General features: G+C 37.3%; 1 protein-coding gene across 1 annotated transcript in view; it reads right to left on the minus strand.

Annotated features, from left to right (window-relative positions):
- Nucleotides 1–23,325, minus strand: part of PolA2 (DNA polymerase alpha subunit B) — a 112,650-nt gene that overhangs the window by 40,725 nt on the left and 48,600 nt on the right. The window contains exons 3-6 of the mRNA XM_083118661.1: nt 23,149–23,191; nt 9,822–9,937; nt 5,041–5,317; nt 158–428 (exon numbers count right to left, since the gene is read on the minus strand). Of these exons, the coding sequence (XP_082974787.1) occupies nt 158–428; nt 5,041–5,317; nt 9,822–9,937; nt 23,149–23,191 (707 nt within the window). The remainder of the gene's footprint in view (nt 1–157; nt 429–5,040; nt 5,318–9,821; nt 9,938–23,148; nt 23,192–23,325) is intronic.

Here is a 23,325-nt window from a genome sequence, read left to right on the forward strand (position 1 = left end):
TGATGGAATAAAATATTTTCTTGACATCATTCTGCATGATAAATGGGACCAAGATACAGTTAAAGCTGTGAATGGATGTTTTCATGATGAAAATTCAACGTCTTCAACTCATGCGTATAAGAAAAAATGAAAATCAATTAAAACAAAGGATACTTGCCTCCTTCCTCTGTGATCTCAGGCCTGGCCTGGGGTAGCGGAACAGTAGCTTCTGAAACTAGTTTCTTGGCAATCAGTTTCTTTCCTGTGATATTCAGCACTTCTGCTGCAATCACCTGACCTGGGAACAGGGAGTATTTGGGAAGTTGGCTGACGTCCAGTGGAAGGGCATAGCCTCCACTGGCACTTTGAGATCCTTGCAAAATTATGGAGCTGGTATTCAAGCGACCATCTGCATCGCAGCACACCTGGCCAACAACTGTGAATGGCTCCTGGAGTTAAAAAAAAGGTAAAATATTGAAATTACGGAGTAAAATTGTGAGGCAGTTCAAATACATATTACTTTAAATTTTCAGTCAGTGCTCTCAAATTATAAAATGGGCAAAAATTGAAGGTGTTTTATAACATTTCAGTCATACTGTAATTTACAAAAAAGGTTTTAGTTGCAACATGTTCAGAGCACACACATTAGTTAGCTTTTAATTTTAGTTTTGTATAGATTTGAAACAACGTCTCTTACACTAATAGGGAAACATAAGTTTCTGAAAATAAAATCTTAAGAAAGTTATTTGGACCTAAAAGAGATGAAATGCCAGGGTGACTGGAGAAGGGTACGTAATACAGAGTGTATCAAAAGTCACGCAACCCAAACTTTCAAATTTATATCATGAAAACCGTAGGAGATATTTACAGAGTTTTTTTTTGCGTTATAAAGCCTCATCCATTAAGATATTTCTCAATGATTTACATTATCAATTTAATCCATACAGAAAATTAAATAAATCAATGACTGGTGGAAGGCAGCGTTAAAGTTTTTCCCGAAATGCACTTTTGAGTGAGAAAACTGTAAAAAATTATCGGAGAGTCATAATTAGACGTCTAATGAGTGATGCCATGCCAATCTGTCATTTGCAACACAAAATGTTCATGTACAGCATTTGATGGATTTATAATTGGCAATTTTATGGGTTGACTGAAAAAGTGCCATTTTTGGCACATATCTCTGTAGCTGGTAACACTAGCAGGTTAAAATTTTGACACCAGACGCACCCAACCTGTGCCTAAGTATTGACTATACATTTACGTGAAAACTCTTAAATCATGATTTTGTACCAAAATTGGACTCTTGAGAGAATCCTAGGCTGCCCCTGGCTACCCTGAATTTTCTTCGCTCATGCTTCCCCACTGCAGTGCCCGGTTGATTCAGCATGGCGTATTCATTGGAGTATCCGGAAGAGTATTTTACTATCCATTCTTACACTCATGTGCAAGAGGTTTTCCAGGAAAAATATCCTGCTTCTACTGTCCCTCACAAGCAACTGTTTTACGACTAGTGCGTTGATTTTGAGAAACCGGAAGTGTATGTGATAAAACATGAAGTGGTCGCCCATCGGTTTTAACCCCTGTCGCAGTGGGGGATGTGCGTACATGTCTAGAACAATCTCCAATCAAAATCTTGAGGAAACTTGCTTCCCAAGCAGGCTTGTCACTTTCCAGTGCTCATAGAGTTGTGAGGAAAACTACCCTAACACCATATTGTGTTCGCGCTGTTCAAGAACTGCGAAACCTTCATAAGGAAAAACACTTGAATACTGCAGGTGGTTTCGATCTCTCATCGAAGAAAATGGCATCATAATTCTTCATTTCGTTTTGTTTCACTGATGAAGCATGGTTCCATTTAAATTGTACTTTGAGTTTGGTGTACTGTAACACACGAATATTGCGTTTACTATTGTTGTCAGACTGTTTTTGTTTTTCAACTTGACAACATTTCATTGATTTGCTTTATTTTACTTCGCTTCTTGTGCCACTTTTGACTAATTTGCGAAGATGGGGATGAGTGATGATATGATGAATGGACACTCACAAGCATCGATACATAGGCCAGGATTCAAACCCGGGACCCCTGGCGTCGTACCGCAATGTGCTAACCACTCTGCCACTTGACAACAATCAACAATTGTAAATTGATGCTTTAGATGTAATTCGAGTGGCAGTCATCAATGTTCCGATGCCCCTTCTTTCTTCCTATGCCTGGTAATAGGCTTTAATGCTTATTTTTGTAGCATTCCAGAGTAATAGACGAGTAATCCGACCTCCATGGTGGAGTGGTTAGCACATCGCACATCCTGGGTTGGAATCCCGGCCTGGGTTTCCGAGTGTCCGTTCATCACTCATCCCCATCTTCGCAAATTAACCAAAAGTGGCACAAAAAGCGAAATGAAATAAACCAAATCAATCAAGCGATAATAAAAAATTAAAAAATAAAATGAACGAAAAAAAGGATACAATATAACAATAAAACAACAACCATAACGTGATACAATATAACAATAAAACAACAACCATAACGTAACAGGAGTAAATCGAGAAACTAACGAAAACGCAGAACACTGTGATAGAAACATTTTTTCGCCCTCGGAACAAGTTGTCTTTGCCTTTCTACCCTCACCTTCCCTTTCCCCCCCTCGTTGGGACACCCCGCGCCAACCTCCCAACCAGGGAAAATGTGCTGATTAAACTCTTAAATTTTGCTAAATGTAACTAAATTGTGCTTGGATGACTTAGGTCTTAAGTTCATCTTATGCATCTATTTTGGGGGGAGTTGTGATGTGAACATGCGTTGTTGATTAGTTAAACAATATCGGTAATTTCCCCTATTAAATTAATTACAATGGTTTAACCAATATAATTGCTTCAATATAACGCTTGAAAAAGTTTGAGAAAATTCAACAACTAAGAAAGGTGGCAGCTTGTTTTATCTGTGACCCAACTTTCTACCAATTTCCTTCAATAAAATGTTCCTTGTGAACTAAGTAAGGAAAGATAAAGAAAGGACGGAAAGAAGATGGTGGACCAGATGTGGCTGGATCAGCATGCTACATTTGGTTTGAAACAAATAAGATCTGTGATTTTTTTGATTTTTTTATTTTCAAAATATATTCCTCTGAATTAAATTTATCTGTCTCCCAGGAATGCACGTTTGTAGATGATGCTATATTTTACCATTATGCCAAACACAGGGTGGTAGGTACCAACAAAGTTCAAATTGTACTACTTTTAGCACATTTATGCTCTCTGTGGAACGTGCCCCTGAAATTATGCTTTCCCTGCATGAATCACATAGAATTTTATGGGACCAGCTGATGCCCTCGGAGAAGTGGCTTGACATGCGACGGTAGAGCCCCTGGAAGGAATGGAAATTTGTGAAAATTATCGTAAGGCCTAGAATTTTAGTTTTCTTGTATTAAGGCGTCATTTAATGACATTGTCAGTAATAAAATAATCCGTAATAGCAAAATATATTAGGGTAAGCCCGGCCTCTGGGCCTCTTATGACACTTCGCCACTGATTGTTAAGAGTTGGTATTTGCTGTTGAAGATAAATTCTCAGATGTTTTCAGCAAATTAACGATGTTTATAAAATATTTTAATTGCTTTTATTTGGATAAATTTTAAAAATAACAAATTTATTAACCTAGTGATAGCCTACATGATTAGTTTAGTGATTTAATCGGAACACTTAAGGTCCAAATTGTAATAATAATAATAAAAATTTAGATGTGTAGTAGCTACCATTTCGTAACAAGCTCCCGTCAGCTGTGTTGGAATGGCAGGGTTGCCAGGTGCAGAGAAATTTACACTTAGTCAAATTTCAGCCCAAAATTATGATTTTGATTTTTCACGTATATGTATGGACAATACTTACGTACATGTTGCGTGCATCTGGTGACACAATTTCGACCTGCTAGTGTTGCCAGCTACAGAGATATGTGACAAAAATTGAACTTTTTCACTCAACCTATAAAATCGCCATCAAATGCTGTACATGATCATTTTTGTTGCAAATGACAGGTTGGCATGGCATCACTCAGACGTCTATGACTCTTCGATAATTTCTTGCATAATTTTCTCACTCAAAAGTGCATTTCTGGAAAAATTTTAATGCTGCCTTCCGCCATTTATTAATTTTCTGTACGGAATAAATTGATAATGTTAAGCATTGAAAAATATCTCAATGGATCAGGCTTTATAATGCAAAAAACCCAGTGTAAACATCTCTTACGGTTTTCATGATATAAATTTTCAAAATTTGGGTTGCGCAACTTTTAAAACACTCTGTACTAAATCAAGATGTGGCATGCATTGAAGAGGGTTCTTATTGGAATACCTGATGGCAAGAGAGCTGTAGGATGGCCAAGACAAAGATGGAATGACACTATTAAGAAGGTTCCAACGGAAACATGGCCAGAATGGATTGATCTTGACAGCCTAGGGACAGGTGGAAAAAATTTTGCTACAGCAATGAACCCTTAGGTTTAGGAATTCCAGTGTGTTAATTAATATTAGGGATGGGACCGATTAATCAGTACTCTATCGGTATCCGCCGATATATCAATAAATATCTGAAAAATTAGTGCAAAATTCTGCAATTTTGTTGTAATTTTTTAGGATAATCTCCATGCCCTACTTTCTAAAAAATTAAATGTATAAATATGCAACTTCGTTTGCACTGCAGTCACCTTGAAACAATTTATTAAGGAGGTCAATAAACCTTTCACGTTCTTCAAGGACCATTTCTAATTTTATATCTGATCGATAAATTTTATATCGGTACTTTATCGGTATTGGCCCATCCCTAATTAATATACAAACGAAGAAAAAAGTAAAACAAATATGGCCTATGGATTTTATTTAAAGAAACTGTTCCAAGATATGTGGAAAATATTTCTGAAGTGTCTGTTGGAAATGTTACATTCAAGAAAACCATTTAAAAAGAAATTACATTAACATAATTTACCTGTTATCTGCAATTAACAATGCATACAAAAAATATGAGAAGAAGATACATCTTAAGTATGTAATTTAAAAAATTGATACGTACTGGTTGCATAGTCTTGATATTGGTTGGCTCTTCCAAGATGTGCTTCTGAATCAAGAAATTGCCAAAGCTATCTATTACATCATCCACTACAGCTCCTTTTGCTCGCAGCTGTTCAAACATGTACTGATATCGGCCATGCAAGGACTCCGAATGCAATTCTATGTGAGGGCTGTATTTCTTGGATGTCGGTCTCCATTTTGAATCAGAGCTGCTTCCAAATTTAAATACAGCTTCACCTGCATTTGTCCTGATGGCATATTTTCTTGATGGAGTTGAACTACAAAAGAAAGAGAAAAAAAAACAACGTCAATAACAATGTGTTACATAATAAATTTGGTTGCAGGAAAGATTACTTGCATATTTTTAAAAAACGATTTGTAAACTATAACAGTTGGGACCTATTTACACATGCAAGCTTCTTGGAACAGGTGGTTTTCAAGCATGTGCTTTTCAGATGTGCAGTGATGGGGTGAAAAGTAAGAAGGTGATTTTTTTACTGCAGACAGTTTGAATTCTTTCTTTTTTTTCTTCAAAGAATCATGCTCTTGGAGGAGGGTGGGATCTTGAAACCCCTTTTAACAATTAGAATAACAAAAATTAAAATTTGACAAAAAAATTCCTATTTGCAGAGCCCACATGGCCCTACAAGCACCTGAAGTTGTCTTCAAAAATCACAATAGTTCACCATAAAAAAAAAAAATAATAATTATTGTGCAATACTAAAAAAGAAAGATTGGGGTTGATAATCAGTTTAACAGCATGCTAGGTGAATATTGTTGGATTGTAAACACAGTATGGGGAAACAAATGAAGTCACAAGCAAGAATGCACAAATGAACGACATGGACACTTAAGTCCGCCTATAGTCAGTCGTGCCAGTGAATATTGCACATGTTGAACAAGTGATCCTTGAGCAACAAGTAAAAGTGCAGGGCACTGAGGTCAAGGTAAATGTCAGTGTGGAGACGATCATTAATGAGCATATACTCTTCGGCAAAATCTGTACAAGATGTGTTCCTGACATTTGTTCAGAAGGGGACACACATGATGATCTGGAGGAAAAACACCTGAATCAGTTTCTAGCTGAAGGTGACGAAATTTTAGTCATCACATGTGGTGAAACATGGATGTACTATTTCGTTGGTGTTTTTTAAGTCCACTTTATGCACAGTAAGGCTAATCGGGACTGGACCTACGGTTTAAAGTGGGATCCGAACCACTGTGCCATGTGCCTCCACCGGGTATCGAACCCGGGACCCCTTGACTACAAGGCGACGACGCTACCACTGCACCATCGGGGAGGCCCTGGATGTACTATTTCATCCCAGCATGGATTGATGACGTAAGGTTTCCTTGCACCAAAGAAAGCAAAGTGCAGCCATCTGGCAGGAAAACCTTGCGAACTTTCTTCGGGGCATGTGGATTATTTGGAGAAAGGGGTCACAATCAATGCCCAGTATTACTGCACACTGATGAAGGGTACTGTTTGAAATGACTTCTCCCTGAGAATGACCAACCCAAGGTGGCTACAAACAAGCAGAAATGAAATTCCCCGACTTTTCCAGGTTTTCCAGGACAAAATTTACATTTTCCCCTGACAATTATAAACTAAATAAACTAAGTAAAATAAATTACTACTGATATTCTTGTTTTATTTATGCCTATTTGGTAGGGATCTTGATTTTTCGTTATTTTTTTTCCTAAATTGGTGCCATTCTCCCCCCCCCCCACTTCAATTCACATTTTTGTGCATTTCTGGGGAATATACCTAAATTTTTACTTTCATGGTGTTTTTAAAGTACTGTTTCAAATTTAGGTCTCATGGGCTATGCCTCTTTGTGAGAGTTTGATACCTTGGAAGTTATTTTGGGAAAGATATTTTCCATACCCCTTTTTAATTTTAAGGTAAGGGTTTTAGATAAAGGGATTTTTCCCGATATATACTGAAGGGTGCATAATGGACATACTTGGCAGCGCACCCACAAATTCTAAATCAATCAACACAATATATTTTATCATGTCATCACTTATCCCCATCTTCGCAAATTAGCCAAAAGTGGCACAAAAATCAAAGTAAAATAAAGCAAATCAATCAATCAACATATGTAGCTAGAACCACCAGTGTTTCCTTGATTAATTTTTATGTTCAATGGGGCTGAATGGCCTCTCTGTAAAGGAATCTCTTCAGTAAACTAGTCTTTCCTTCAAATTATTTCTGTATTGAGATGGAATTTCAACATTTTACTACCTCTGAAAGCTTTCAAAATATAAGAGATCAGCGAAAACTTTACATTGATTCTTTCGGAATTTGATTCACGAACTTGAAGATGGTGCAAACAAGGAAGTGACATTTATAGTTCACATATGTAAGTTTGTCTGGAACTACAGCAATTAATTTGAACCCAGAGGTGAAGTATTACTGTTGTAAGTGAAGTCTGAGTACAATCAATTAGATAATAAAGTTTCTTAATAAAATATTTTCTTAAATCTAATAATAGATTAAATAATATTTTGTATAAAGTTTACCCATCCCCAGATACTACAAAGTGATTGATCAGATATTGAAAATCCTATTTTGACAGTACTTTAAACATATGCTCAGCAGCATAGGGAACTTTGGGGAAAATTCTGGATTGAAATGGGTCACCACTGCAGCCCAGAAGGTTCGAACTCTCTATGGATTATCCCTCAGTTACCATGGCTTGTGGTCACTGATGGCTCCACTACATCAGGATGATACTGAAGAAGAGTTAAGAACTATATTCATAGTGTTGTTTGAACATTGTCATGGGGATTTTAAAAAGTTCGAGTTTCGACACAATGACCTCCGAGCATAAAAAAATAAATAAAAAGGCACAGCTTACACTCTTTTCTTTATCTTAGATAAAATGTTTAATTTAAATTTCCAGCGGATATTATCCCTTTGAAGGTACAACCTGCGAGGATATATTTGGGAGCTACTTGAAAATAAGAAGTCCAGGTTCCAGCAAAGAAAATCAGATTACACCAGGAAGTGGACTAATGTGCCGACCACGAATCAACCCATGAAGATTTGCTTGGCACACTCTGGCCCTCAAAAAAAAGTTGTAGTTTTTTTTCTTTTGAGGGAAAGAGGGGGAGCTACCAAACAAAATTATTTCATCACTGGAACTTTTTTAAAAAAAATTGTGTACAGAAGCCCTACCCTCCGTGTAACTTGTACTCAACACACTTGATACGAGGGTCACTCGCTAAGTTTTGAGAATTGACAACAATGAGCCCACCGCCAACTCACTGCTGTTGTTTGGGTTTCGTCTACAGCAAGGATGGACCTCAAATGAGAGTATTTCCATGCTATAATTTTTTAAGACTTCAAATTTAGTTTAGATGAGAGAGAATGTCTTGAAAGATTGCACAGTGCATTTAGGGATCTTCACCCTTCATAAGCCATCTATCGTTGGTTTGTAGAATTTGAGATTTGAGTTGGTGTTTTAAGTCCACTTTATGCACAGTAAGGCTAATCGGGACTGGACCTACAGTTTAAAGTGGGATCCGAACCACTTGTGCCTCCACCGGGTATCGAACCCGGGACCCCTTGATTACAAGGCAATGACGCTACCACTGCGCCATGGTGTAGAATTTGAGAGAGGAATGGACTCCCTTGAAGATAAAGACCATACAGGGCATCTTGCAACAGCCACAACAGATTGAAATGTGGAGAAAGTTAACTGATGTTGAGAGAAGATTAACGATGTACATATGTACAGATTCAGACAACCCTAAATATTAGATTGGCAACAGTTAGACAAATCCTGGATGAAAAACTTCACACCAGGAAGATTTGCAGTTGTTAGATTCCCCACAACCTCATAAATGAGCAGAGAAGGGCATAGGTGGACTGGTGCCAGGAAATGTTGGACAAATTCAGTGGAGGAAGATAAAAAAAAATGAACAGGTGACGAAAGATGGTTGATATGATCCACAAAGTGGCAGTCATCAGTGTGGGTCGTCCCTGGGGAGGATCCTCTAACAAAGGTGAAGAGATCAAGAAGTGTTGGCAGCAAGATGATCTGATCTTTATGTTTTATTTAGTGGTCACATTGTAACAGTTACACTTGAAGAACAAAAGACAGCCACTGCCAGATGGTACACAACAAAATATCTGCCCAAAGTGTTTCATGTGATGAGAAGGAACCGTCCAAAGGCAGACCTGCATGGAATCCTGCTGCACCATGACAATCCCTCTGCTCACACCACAAGGTAGACAACACTTTCTGAACGAGCCAAGAGTCAAAACATTACCCCATCCTTCGTACAGCCCAGACCTGGCCCCAATGTGATTTTTTTTCTCCTTTTTTCTGAAGTGGAAGAAAACATTTGTGGTTATCGATTTGACTCACTTGAAGCTGCAGTGGTTGCATATGAACACTGTCTTTGTAGCATGCTGAAGGACGTATGGTATTCAGCATTCAAAAAGTGGTTTGGACACATGGCACTTGCATAGTTAGTTGTGGAGAGTACTTTGAGAAGGTGATTCAAACCTTTCAGAGTTATCCTCGTACAACCTATGAAAGCCAGCATCAAACCCACTTGGAATTTTCCCACTGTTACAAGTTTAAACAGTAACCGTGCTTTACTATCCACATGAACATGGATGATAAGTACACAACACCATTCCATTTGTCAGAAACTTTCCAAGAGCTATGTAGGTCTTCAAATATCCACACATTTCACATCCTACAGTTGTTAAATGACTTCTTATTTGCATGGAAACGCCTTCAGATGTATGCCTAGTGCATTTACCTGTTGGGAGAGAAGCTTGCTGGTGAGAAGGCCATCCGTGGGCTCCTTCCCGGCCCCGAGTGAGTCTTGATTCCATTTTGCTCTGGAGTGTGCTGGTGCTTGATCACAGATTTTCCCTGGAAATATTTTAAGACCATGGGCATTTATTTACTCTTAGCACATCATTTATCACAAAATTAAACCCAATACCATTTTATTATTATTGGTGTCACACCAATAAAAAATGGTCAATTAGTAATCCTAATGAAAGTATAGTTACCCATTGATACCCAATGTGTCTCATAAGGATGGCTCCCAGTCCATCAGTGCTTGATCCATCATAGTCCACCCACACTTTCATCACAGATGATGATGAAAGTGATAAGTTGAGGAAAATATGGGGCAGGAGGGGAGGTGGCTGGATAGTGCCAACAACTTGAATGAGACACACATGCATTTAACCCTTCACTGGTATACGTGTGAGCATGGGGATCAAGAGGATTTAATTGTTAAGTTTTTCAGGCCCAGATAATAATATAACTTTCTCGTCTTGTGTAGTGTCTATGGCCAGATGATACGAGTTATAGGTTGTGGCTTTGTTCTCCTCAGTCTGCACAAACACCACATGTTTTGTGAGCAGCATGCTCCCACGTATACCAACTGCGTAACCATTCTCTGCAAACATATTTTATTTCTGTGCTCACTGAATTCATGTTGTATCACAGTTTTCCGTTTTGATTCTTCAGTAATTTCTTTCTATTCCATTCACTTACTACTGCTACTACTTCTGGCTAAATGAACATTGAAATCTGATATTCGTTACGAATGAAGAACAGCACGAATCTTGCTGAACCAAGTGATGAGAAAAGAGAAAACCTGGATAGCATATGAAATTTGAAGGCCCAGAAGATAATGTTGTTTGAGTCATTGAAAAAGTGATCATGATAGCAACACAGATCAATAGTCTTATAAAGTTGAACCTAATTTACTTGCCCTATCTCAATATATTGAGCAAAGTAGAATGTTCATTATATAATAAGAAAGAATATTATACAAATTTGGAATAAATATATATAAGCTAATTTCAATATGATGAACGTAAAAAGATATAACAAAAACACAGGAATAGAATGAGGAAAAGTGCTAGAAGGGCAGATGAACAAAAATATAGGAAACAGTAAACACCACAAATAAGAAACTATTATGATATTCCGTGTTCTAGCAGCATGCTCACAAAGTAGACACACAGGCTACTGAAGATGGTGTCGGTCCATCAGTGAAGCTAGAAAAAGAGATAGATAATGGGCATAGACGTGAAGGTGATTTTGCCAGTGTTTACTGCATGTCAAATGGTGGTTGAAGTTCAGGAGGGCAAGAAAGGGAGTGGGGGCATTTATTGGGTGGCTAGGTTGAGTTCAGGGTGTATAGTGACGTGCATGCCTGATATGTATGCCCTTTCCCATCCCCTGCCTACTGCCATTTTATTGTGTGTGCTTGTGTGTATGAAATAATGTATACATTATTCGAAAAATGACAAAAACAATGAAATTCGTATGTGAGCACAATGCTCACACATACACCACACCAACTGCATAGCTATGGAACACGTCTACCAATGAAGGGTAAAAAATATCATTTTCATAAGTAACAGTAGTATAAAACTTCCTCTACTGGTACATTTGTAAAAATCAGTAATTATACTCTTTTAAATCTTTTATACATGCTGATTAACAAAGTTCATGAAATGGAAGGACTGCCATGGAAAAGCTGTGCATGTTGAATGCTGGGTGTCACCTTGCAAACAGAAAAAGCTGAAATGAGTGGATATTCTGAAAGTTATATTCTACTAACCAGGTGGAGTGATGAAATTATGAATGCAATGATATTGGTGAATGGTTTTATAACTTGTTATTTACTGTTGCTTCTCTACTTTTTGATGTTACTTGTAACAATGGTGTGGATGGAATAGAGAAAAGAACAAACAAGAAAAAATCTGCATGGCCAGACCAAGACTGAAATCCAGAAATCTAGTAGCAACATTCAACGCACTTGACCACCAAAAACTCCTATCGCCTTCCTTCAAGGTAAGAACTTGTCATCTCATTAGCATGTAACAGTGCACAAAGTTCACTGTTACTCCCCATCATGATTTACTATACAAACTATATGTAAAATAATGTCATCCCATCCATACTCAAAACGAAGAACAGATAGAATAACATTATTAGCCATTCAATTCAACAAAATGAGTGTTTACTAGATGTACACCAACACAAATTAGTGCAACACTTGATAGTATTTGTGAACTACTTCTAACACAGGGTAAGAAAACCCACAAACAGTATATGTTGAAGAATAAACATAAGAAATTAAGAGACAAAATTATACCAAGTTTCCATATCATTAAGTAGAATGTCTATTAACTACTACCAATTCTTAATAACTAATCATTAATGTACACAATAAAGGGACACACATTAATTTCATACTGTATTGACAGGGAAACTAGTCTAGAACAAAATCGACATGGAACTGCAAGTATTACAACAGAGTTTTTCAAATGCCAATAATAATTCTATGGTGTACAAAAGTTTCTCCTTATTTATACCTTAAGAAAATATTTCAAAAGCCTGCTATTTGTCAGATACTTACAGACGAAATTGAATTTTCCCTGATTTCTAATACTATATAATAAATAACAATTATAATCTCAAATTCAAGTCTACGTGATGTATTTCCTTGTTTCCTACATCTCCAAGATAATCGATAATAGTAATTATGAATGCCATATTGCTACTATATAGAATAAAATCATAATATGTCAATTTTTCACTCAAAGATCCCACATTTAAATCCCAGTCCCAATTAGTCCTGGAATTCTCAGTCCTGCATGAAGACTGTACACCAAAAATTTTAATTGATAGTATTTAAAATAATAATTGTTACATTCACAATATACGAGGGCAGGCTGAAAAGTAATGCCTGCTATTTTTTTGTGACGCTGTAAAGACATTTTGGATTTTGAGCAACAATGTATTGTAGTCTTCAGACTTTCCCCTTTCTCCATTCCAAGTTTAAAACTTCTATCACCAGGGATTGCTGAACTACATCAAGGAAAATGGCAGCATATAACCATACTATGTCGGTGCACCTGAAACTGCATGTGGTGACCGAGTTTCTAACTGCAGAAAATGTGTCCCCAGTTGACATTCATCAGAGAATGAAGGCTTTTTATGGCAATGAATGTGTAACGTCAGTACTGTATGATGTTGGTCTGTTCATGCTCACAATGGAAACCCCTGCTGAGGAACTCTCAACAAGTTCTTTGTCACACACCTTGAGAGTTCCTCAGCAGGGGTACATAAAAAGCCTTCATTCTCTGATGAATGTCAACTGGGGACACATTTTCTGCTGTTAGAAACTCGGTCACCACATGCAGTTTCAGGTGCAAAGACATAGTATGGTTATATGCTGCCATTTTCCTTGATGTACAAGGGTCGTTCAAGGTAGACCGGGATTTTCGTACGTAAAAAATCGATGAATAGCTGGATCATGATGAAACGTGCGGGTGACGTAATGTATTCCTTAGCGAGTAACTAGCGCCCGGCATGACGTATTTCGCGCATGCGCAGCAGTTGCAGCGAACATGGTGGCAAGCAGTGTGTCTGTGGCTGTGGAGCAGCGGTGTGTAATCAAATTTCTCGTGAAGGAGAAAGTGAAACCAGCCGAGATTTTCAGACGATTGCAAGCACAGTATGGTGAACAAACGATGTTGCGGACAAGAGTGTACGAATGATGTGAGCAGTTTCGCAAAGGACGGGAGCTGGTGACAAACGAAGCGCATGGACACATTCGCCCGACTGCAGTCACACCAGTGAATATCGCAAGTGTTGAGCAAATGATTCTTGAGAACCGGCGAGTAACAGTGCGGGATATTGCTGCCGAGGTGAATATCAGTGTCGGGAGTGTTGAGACAATCATTCACGACCACTTATGCTTCCGCAAAATCTGTGCAAGGTGGGTTCCCCGCCAGCTGACATTCGATCAGAAGTGGACACGCAGGACGGTCTGTGAACACCTTGTGAATCGGTTTCGAGCAGAAGGTGATGAAATGTTGCAATCCATCATAACGTGTGATGAAACATGGTTGCACAATTCAACCCCAGAGACCAAAACACGCAGCATGGAGTGGCGGCATAAAGGTTCCCCGCCCCCCAAGAAAAGCAAAACGCAGCCGTCCGCTGGAAAGATCATGGCAAGTGTCTTCTGGGACATGAAGGGCGTTATCCATGTGGATTTTCTGGACAAAGGGAGCACAATTAATGCCCAGTATTACTCCACATTGTTGAGTGGTGCTGTACGTAAGTCCATTCGCAAGAAAAGACCTGGGATGTTGTATGGAAATGTCATTCTTCTCCATGACAATGCCCGCCCTCATACGGCCAATGTGATAACAACTCTGGCCGACATGTGAAGGGAAGTTCTGCCCCACCCCCCACCGTCCGGATTTAGCCCCCAGTGATTATCATTTGTTTGCACCCCTTAAACACCATCTGGGAGGGAAGAAATTCACGACAGACGAAGCACTGCGGAGCGATGTCCTCCAGTGGCTACGACAACAACAGAGTTCTTTCTACGCCAAAGGAATTCGGGAGCTGCCAGAACGATGGCAACGGTGCCTCGGCGCGCACGGAGAATACTTTGAAAAACTGACATAGTTTGGTGTTTCTTCTGCTACCTATTTCCTCTGCAGAAATAAAAGTCCCGGTCAACCTTGAACAACCCTTGTTGTTCAGCAATCCCTGGTGATAGAAGTTTTAAATTTGGAATGGAGAAAGGGGAAAGTCTGAAGAGTACAATGCATGGTTGCTCAAAATCCAAAATGTCTTTACACAGTCACAAAAAAATAGCAGGCATTACTTTTCAGCCCACCTTCGTATATCTGTATACAAAGAGATTCACATTTCTCATGCACACAACTCTTGCAATACATGTAATGAAACAAATTATTTTTATCAAAATCTGACACATCTAATTGGTCCAAATAACAAACGATGCCATTGATCTAAATATTGTGATCTTTCCTTCTCCTTTTGTACACAATAATGGTCCTAATTGCAACTATACATCGGGAATGGAACAACATGAAATATTGTCATACCAAGAAAGTACCGAATGTTCAATTGCAAACATTACATGACTGCAATGGGTATAGTCTTTCAAAGAAATATTCATAAATTTACAAAACCAAAGTACATGCTATTTGTATCTACTTAATCATAAAAACAAGAAAAAATTATGAAATTAATTACATTTTATGGCTATTTACAAAACTATTGGCAACTTTTTTAATAAGCCATCACGTGCCTCCCTGATGGCATAGTGTTAACGATACCTGGTGGAGACACATAGTGGTTCGAATCCCAGAGGTCAAGTCCCAATTAGCCTCTTTGTGCATAAAGTGAATTTACAACAAAAACTCAAATAATAAAACCATATGCCTACACCAGCAGGCATCAATAGAAAATCAGTCTAATTAGCACAAACATTGCATTTTCAATCACCTAAACAATTATAATGAAACAATCTGCCCTTCATGCAGCATAACACAAAAGAAAAAAACACTTTTGTAAGATAAAATCTCCACATATTTTATGCTAACCATCAAACATACAAAAAAATACCCAAATGCACAATAACAGAAACATAAATAGGCATAACATTTGTGATTTCTCTGGTCTCTGTATATGAGTATGGATCTAGTCATGCTTTGCTCCACTCACACACAAGATCCATACTCATCAACAGCTACCAGGCTTTCTTCAACATTTCCTGGATTCTGAGGGGTTTAGTACAATGAGATTGGTATATTATGCCACAATTAATTAACAGTAACACACCATTTACTCCAGCATACAATTACAATGAACAGAACACCATAATCTTTGATCACACTGAACATTTCAATTTCAAATGTAGATCTTTGCATTTCATAGGTGAATGGTCCTTTCTGTAAGGTCAAAACAACTGATAAGGTGGTTGAGCCTTCTGCTATGCGACTCGAGAATAAATGTGCTGTTGTCAAACTGATCATCACAGTTACTGCCAAATTCTGTTACCTGCAACATTCTGTGTAATTCACTGGCCACATTGAAATCAGGGAATGGACAGTGAAGCTGCTAGATCAATGCATCTCATCAGAAGTGGCAAACAGACCCAACAACTGAAATGGTCTTTCTTTTTCCCCTCCTGCACAATAAACAGGGGGTGAAGAATTGACAACAGCGTTCAACCTCTATTCCTTAGATTTTTTCACACTTGACAGGAACCTTTCTGCTAATTGCCTCTCAGTTGCGAGTCCCACAAACAGGGGCTTAAAGTAACTGTGTTATTTACCAAAGGGCAGTGGTTTACTAATATTTGAATTATCATTGAAAGGGAAAGGTGCAAAAACAACAACAAATATTTTTATGATGATCTTAGATATATAGTTTAACTTGCCCAGAAATAAAATTGATGGCTTTTTCATTCCTTCTGAAAATATGACAACTAATTTCTGAAAATTTTTAAAAATGGCTACGGGATTTTATATTTTTCAAATTAACTCAAAATCTAAGAATCTAGCTTCAAAATATCATTGGAACAAATTTTTAGAGCATACAATTTTAAATAATGTTTGCATAGATGCACAGACAGTGGGGCAAGGGGGACCATGCCGCCTTCCCTGGAAAATCAATGTCAACACACAAACAATTTTAATTCAGTCACAGTTGTTTGTGTTTATTATGAAAATAATATTGCAGGAACATGATAACTTCATATCGATGGAGTGTTGTTTCCTTAAGAGAGAGACACTATTAAGGGGAAATATACCTCATTTACCCAACCCCAAAAGAATATCCTGCGGATGCCCATGAGCGTTAGTGATACTTTGATTGAAAGTATTCCCTTATAATTATAATTACTTATATTAGTATGTGAGTGGCTGGTTTGGGAATGGTAAAGCAAGAAAATGTTGTTTCACAAAACGGTCTCTTGACAAACTTTAAAAATCTGAAAATTAAAAAGTGTGTTTAAAACCTTTCTGCCTTCACTGTATTAAAATTTCACCATGATCGGATTTATTTATAGAATTTCAGAGAGAGGGATAATTTACAACTTTAAAAAAACACTTTTTCTCATTCCGATAAAAAACAGAAGGCATACTGTGAAAAAAAAATGGTTACCATAGATTATCGCAGAATTGAATAAGCTAAATGTTGATGTAACTTAATTCATTTTTAGGTAGTCTACTGGCCAATTTTTCTTTGGAGTCCAAACTCCAGTATCCATGATTTTTAATCAGACAGGATGTATTGTTGGCACCAGTCACCAAAGCGATCAAATCTACAACTTATTATAATACAAGGTACATTCCTCATTAATTTCATTCCATGTGTAGAAAAGTTAGCATATAGACTACTTTTTCCTAATAAATGTAAATAAACTAATATAAGATATTGTAAGGGTATTTTTTCAGGTCAAATAATCATTAAGAACAACACATTCATACAGGATTTTCTTTTGTTAGGAGGAGGTAATCAAGGCATATTCCCCTCGAAATATTGTTTCCCTCTTAAAGAAACAGTCCGTCGATGTGAAATTATCATGTTCCTGCAATATTATTTTAATAATAAACACAAACAACTGTGACTGAATTAAAATTGTGTGTGAAATATGTAATTGTTTGTGAAATATATATTTTAAGTTGACATTGATTTTCCAGGGAAGGTCCCCCTTGCCCCACTGTCTGTGCATCTATGCAAACATTATTTAAAATTGCATGCTCTAAATATTTGTTTCAATGATATTTTGAAGCTAGATTCTCAGATTTTGAGTTAATTTGAAAAATATAAAATCCCGTAGCCATTTTTAAAAATTTTCAGAAATAAGTTGTCATATTTTCAGAAGGAATGAAAAACCCATCAATTTTATTTCTGGGTAAGTTAAACTATATATCTAAGATCATCATAAAAATATTTGTTGTTGTTTTTGCACCTTTCCCTTTCAATGATAATTCAAATTTTAGTAAACAATGTTTTCGGTCCAAAAGAATCACATAATAAAATTTTATTAATTTATTACTGTACTAAAACATAAATGATATGTTGGCATATTTTTTTCTGGAATCCTTATTCTTTGGTTAACAATGATGTGAAGTTTCAAAAAGATTGAATAATTTATAAGGGAGATAGAATAATTTTTCTAAGACAGTGCAGCTCACACTTGGAGGGTCTGGGAATGGAAGAAAGGATAAATCACTGAAAGTTTCAGGTGCTATAAAAATGAAACAGGACAAATTACAGACAAAAAAAAAACTAAAAATCTGAGAGCATGGGTTCCGAAACCCTCTTTTTTTGGTTGAATTGACATGGAATGACCCAGTTAGTAATTTATTCAATTTTCTGAATGGAGTAAATTGATAATGTTAAGCATTGAAAAAATTTCTCTTTATAGTGAAGAAAACCCACTGCAAATCTCTCTTGCGGTTTTCATTATATAAATTATCAAAGTTTGGGTTCCATGACTTTTGAAACACACTGTACCTCTATTGTGGAGTAAAACATATTTCTTCAGGTCCTCAATATGTATGCAACCTAGTCATATAATAAACAATTAACACTTAGATATGTTCTTAGATACAAAATGACGACTACTATACTTATTTCTCTTCTACTCGGCTTACCTTTTCCTTAGTGTATCCAGATGCAAATGCATAAATGCCAATCAGTTGATGAGTGTGGATCTAGTCACAGTTCCAATTTATATGTGACACTAGATCCTCACCCACCCACCGCAAGGCAAGTCCGTTAACCATGTACATATGGCGTTTTCCAAAAAAACTGCTGCATGCAATGAAGGTAAAAAAGCTATTAAAAATGTTAAAAACAAAATAAAATTACTTTTCCATCAGTAATATTTACATGGTACGATCTTACCAAATGAACTATCATAATTGTTCTGAAAGAAGTGTTAACAAAGTTTAATGCAAAGAAAAAGGGGGTGACACATTAAGTGGGATGTATACAACTACACCTACACCACAGGTTAATTACGGCATTCTTTGATAAGGAAATTATTGCTATTGGACCAATAGCAAAGAGCCTTGTGAGGGTTTGTCTTATACTGACATACAGTTAGTTCCCAAGTATTAGTACACTCACATACATATGCATGCCAATGAAAAATCCTATGATAAAGAACTCATGTGCTGCACCAACATATGATGAGTCAACAAATGGGATAGCGATAACTAAAGTGCAATGGAAACTGGAGATAGGTGAGACCCGAGTTTATGTCTATTTTGAGAAGTTGGTTAACTCTCCTCTTGAAGGAACACTGAAGAGTTCACATGGTGCATAGATTCAAGAAGTAGTGTATCATGTAGATTCTCACTGGCAGAATTTGGAGCCCTGAGGTTGGGTCACCTTAGATGACAGATTTTCATTGCCTATATTATTTTGGGTCCAGGGTGTGGCCAAGTTTTTATTTTCTTTTGAATATTGTTAATAATCATCTGACAGAATCCACTAGCAATTGTAGAAGTATGTTCTACAAAACCAGAGAACGGTGACAATGAGCGACTTGTGTGCTGATCATGAATAAACCAATGAAGAAACACTTGGCAGATCTTGGCCCTCAAAGGAATGTTGCACCATGGAGTTATTATTTAAAAATGGTTTTCTCATTTATAGTTTAATGCACATAATTATATAATTATGCATTGTTCCTGAAAGAGTACAGGGACTTTCTGTCACTGCCACCACATGTATTGTCACTTGAAAAAGAAAGATGGAACTAAAAATATGGGTCGAATGCATGGTGGATAGCGTTTGATAAGTTGTTTACATGAAGTGCATATACTAACAAACTTTATGAATCAAACATGCATACATAATCAAGCTAATATGACAAAAAGGACACACTTAAACTGATGACCTAAGCTATAATTAGGATATAACATTAATAGGCACAAGAAACTCAACGTTCCACTGCCATACTACTATAAAGAAAGAGTAAATTAATAAGCAATAAAATCAATGTAAAATAGGCACAGATTTCAAACTAGGGTAAAACTATCAAAGCCGGGAAATGTCTGTAACTCGTTTATTCTGTAATTATTGACATTCGTACTTATCTATTCTGCATTGCGAAAGATTATTTAACAAGGGATTTCGCTGTTTTTAATGACATATCGAGTAATTATTGTTAGTTCTTTTCTCGCTTCCTGAACATGCAAAATGAGAGGGGCAAATCTCGACAAACGGCAAAGCAGTGTTTCAACCTTCTAAACAGAAAAATTCCCGCATAGCCCCAAAAACCATTCGGGATAGTATGACCATCCACGAATAGCCTCAAAAACAATTCCCGCATAGCCCCAAAAACCATTCACACTAGCCCCACGCACCATCATGGTAAGGTTAGGTTAGGTTGCTTTAGGTTGGGCAATATAGTGAAAAAACTGTGTGTTTGGAAACACTTACCGGGGATTACGTCATCAGATGCTTGCAACATCCGGTTCAAGTACATGGATGGAAATGCAAGCAACAGCTTTCGTGCATAGAACTGACATTATTATAGAAAAATACATGATTTCGCAACCAAATACATTGAAAAATGCGAGAAAACACTTCTATGACCTTTCCGAAATTACACAAACTCAATTCCGTAAGTACTTTCTCCTGTAAATTTGAAGAAATCCATTTCCCCGCTATGACATTTTTACCCAAACTAGTATATGAATTTCAAGCATGAAATGTTGTTTTGGTTTCGATGAAGTTCAAAGAGGAGAACTCTTACGACAAAAGTAGAAAGATTTTTACTTCGGAAAATTGCATTAATTTCAGAACCCACAACACTCAATGTCCTATGTGATTACATTAACACAGTTACCTTATAATCAAGGGGTACTTGGTTTGATCCCAGTGGAGGTACATTGCATAGCAGTTCAGATTCTACTTTAAACTGTAGTTCCAGAATCCTGATTAGCTGATAAAGAGAAAAATGTGGACTTCAATTCTTTCTTTTGCACAATTCCAGCCAAGGACAATATTCAAAACACACAATTGTAAAAAAAACAGAATTTCTGTTTAAAGTGGTAGAGAGAAGTTGTAAAATGCAATAAAAGTGTGAGCTGGCATTCATGCACAGGGAGATAATTCTTATATGATATATTTCTACCTTTAAGGTGAGCAGTGAATGAGTAACTGATTTTAGAATTAAAATGATGGGCTGCTTTATGAATCTATTTCTATTTCCCTATCCCTCTTTGCAGCAGCTGAAAAATTTAGTCGAAAGTTTGTTTCATGTCAGGTTTATGCAGAGATAGGTTAATGAGGATTCGACCCACTGCACCTCCAATGACGATGGAACCTAGGACCCCTTGGAGGCCACAGCATTACCACTACACCATCAGGAAAAACCATAAGAACTTTGTACAAAGTACTTATTTTAGTGTTAACTCGCCTAAATGGAAAAAACAAACAAATCCAAAACACTGACAGAACGCACAATTAAAAAATAAAACACTAACAATAGCAATGAAATAAGAAAATTCATATTAAATACCACCAATAAATGAACATAAACGAAGCTTCAACGATTTCCTACGTGTTTATTCAAAAGCGAGGAAATAATATAAATTATTGCCTTGCTTCGAAAAAGTTATTTGTATGTTGCTGAACGACCTAAATGAGGGAACAAACAACGAAACATCACACACGATTCGAATTTAGCATCCACGATGCGATGCGGACTAGACAATATAGCGAAAAAATAATTAAAAAGGGGACTAGCCAACCGGCAGCCCTTATGCACAAAGCGCGTCTTCTACTAAATTCTTGTAGAAATACACTCTTATTTCTGCAATTAAGGTATGCTAATACGGGAAGAATTCCGGGCAGTTTCCATTTCAATCACTTCTAATTCCGCGTCATGGAAATACATTCCGAAATGAGATAGACGAATATGGCTATCCTTAAATTGTCTAATTCTGTCATAACTTGCTTCAGTTATACATAATATTTCCGCTTACACACTGTTTTGATCATATAAACAATCAACAAACAGATTATTAAATGTACGCTTTAAAGGTGGCAACACTGGGTGTTTCATGACCTGGCATTGACACCGTTTGACCTTACATTACACCCTCACGTAATGATACAATCTCTTCATATATTTGTATCAACTATCTTCCTCAAATAGAAACACGGATTCACGAGTTCCATCGCCTAAAAATAAACTCGCAAAGTGCGAACGAAAATTCAAATCCTCAACTGCACGCGTCAACAGCAACCACGCGCTGAAATTCAAATCTCGGCAATCAATGACAACGGACAGTGAGGGTTAAACAATCCGGTGTGTCAATATTTCAAGTTTCAGAAGTTTTAAACCATGCCAAATTTTAGCTTATTATGCACTTCACACGAGCACAAAAAATATCTTGGCAAGGAAAACCAAGGGCATTTATATTTTGCAAATAGTTACAAACTAATAATGTCTCTGAACTTACTTGCAACGATGATATCAACCAGTTTTGTACCACTTCTTGAGCAGCACGTAAAACACGTCTACACTCACAATACTTCTGTTTTACTGTTACGCGGAGTTTTCTTCAAATATTTCAACTAAGTTCATACAATAAACGAGTGCAACAAACTGAAGCTTCGTCTATTATGGCGACTGACCTTGAGAATCTTCCCGAGGAAACATTACGGCAATCAGACAGACAGTTGCTGGGGGAGGGGGAAGACCTCACTCAGGTGAGGGAAGCGCTCGAGCAAGGTAATGATCATCTGGAAACCGGGGTTGACGAAAAATATCTTGTCTTTTAACTTCCAACCTTGCTTTCAAATTTTACGCACACTGCATAACGAACACTACTTCCTTTGGATTCTACACGCCTGTGCTCGTAAGGAAAATGCATTAAGGTGAAACATTTTTAATAATAACGTCTTAACGCTCGCTTTGGCAACATCGCAGAACTAGCAGAGAAACTGGTTTTCTGTCTACCTGTGCCTCCCCTCCGAAGCCAGCGAGCTCCTTACTGCAGACGCCGTGACTTCGAGCCCTGAGGCTCAGCCGCTTTCTTCGACTCTCATTGGCCCACTCCATCCGACACGCTATAACATTGGTCCATTACCCACAATATTAAAAAATTCCTTTCTGATGACGCCGAGGCATGGGAACGGCAAATCTCTGCCATCCACAATGCATGAAAAACGCAAGAAGTTAAAATATCCGCTCTCAACGGAACAGAAGTTGGACATGCTGAAATGACAATCACCACAAGAACAAATTTACTTACCTTTGGTGTTTTGTTGTAGGCGTTCAGCAGATCTTCAGCGATGCTGTAGACTGAATTAAGGAAAAAATTTCGACTAAAATTGGTACAGTTATTACACATGTATTATTATATGAGCACTTGAATGAGCTAACAATTGGTTGTCAAAACATTTAACATTCTACTACTTCGAGTTTAAGA

Source organism: Lepisma saccharinum, chromosome 3 (assembly GCF_977018435.1).
Source record: "Lepisma saccharinum chromosome 3, izLepSacc3.1, whole genome shotgun sequence".
Lineage (NCBI taxonomy): Eukaryota > Metazoa > Arthropoda > Insecta > Zygentoma > Lepismatidae > Lepisma > Lepisma saccharinum.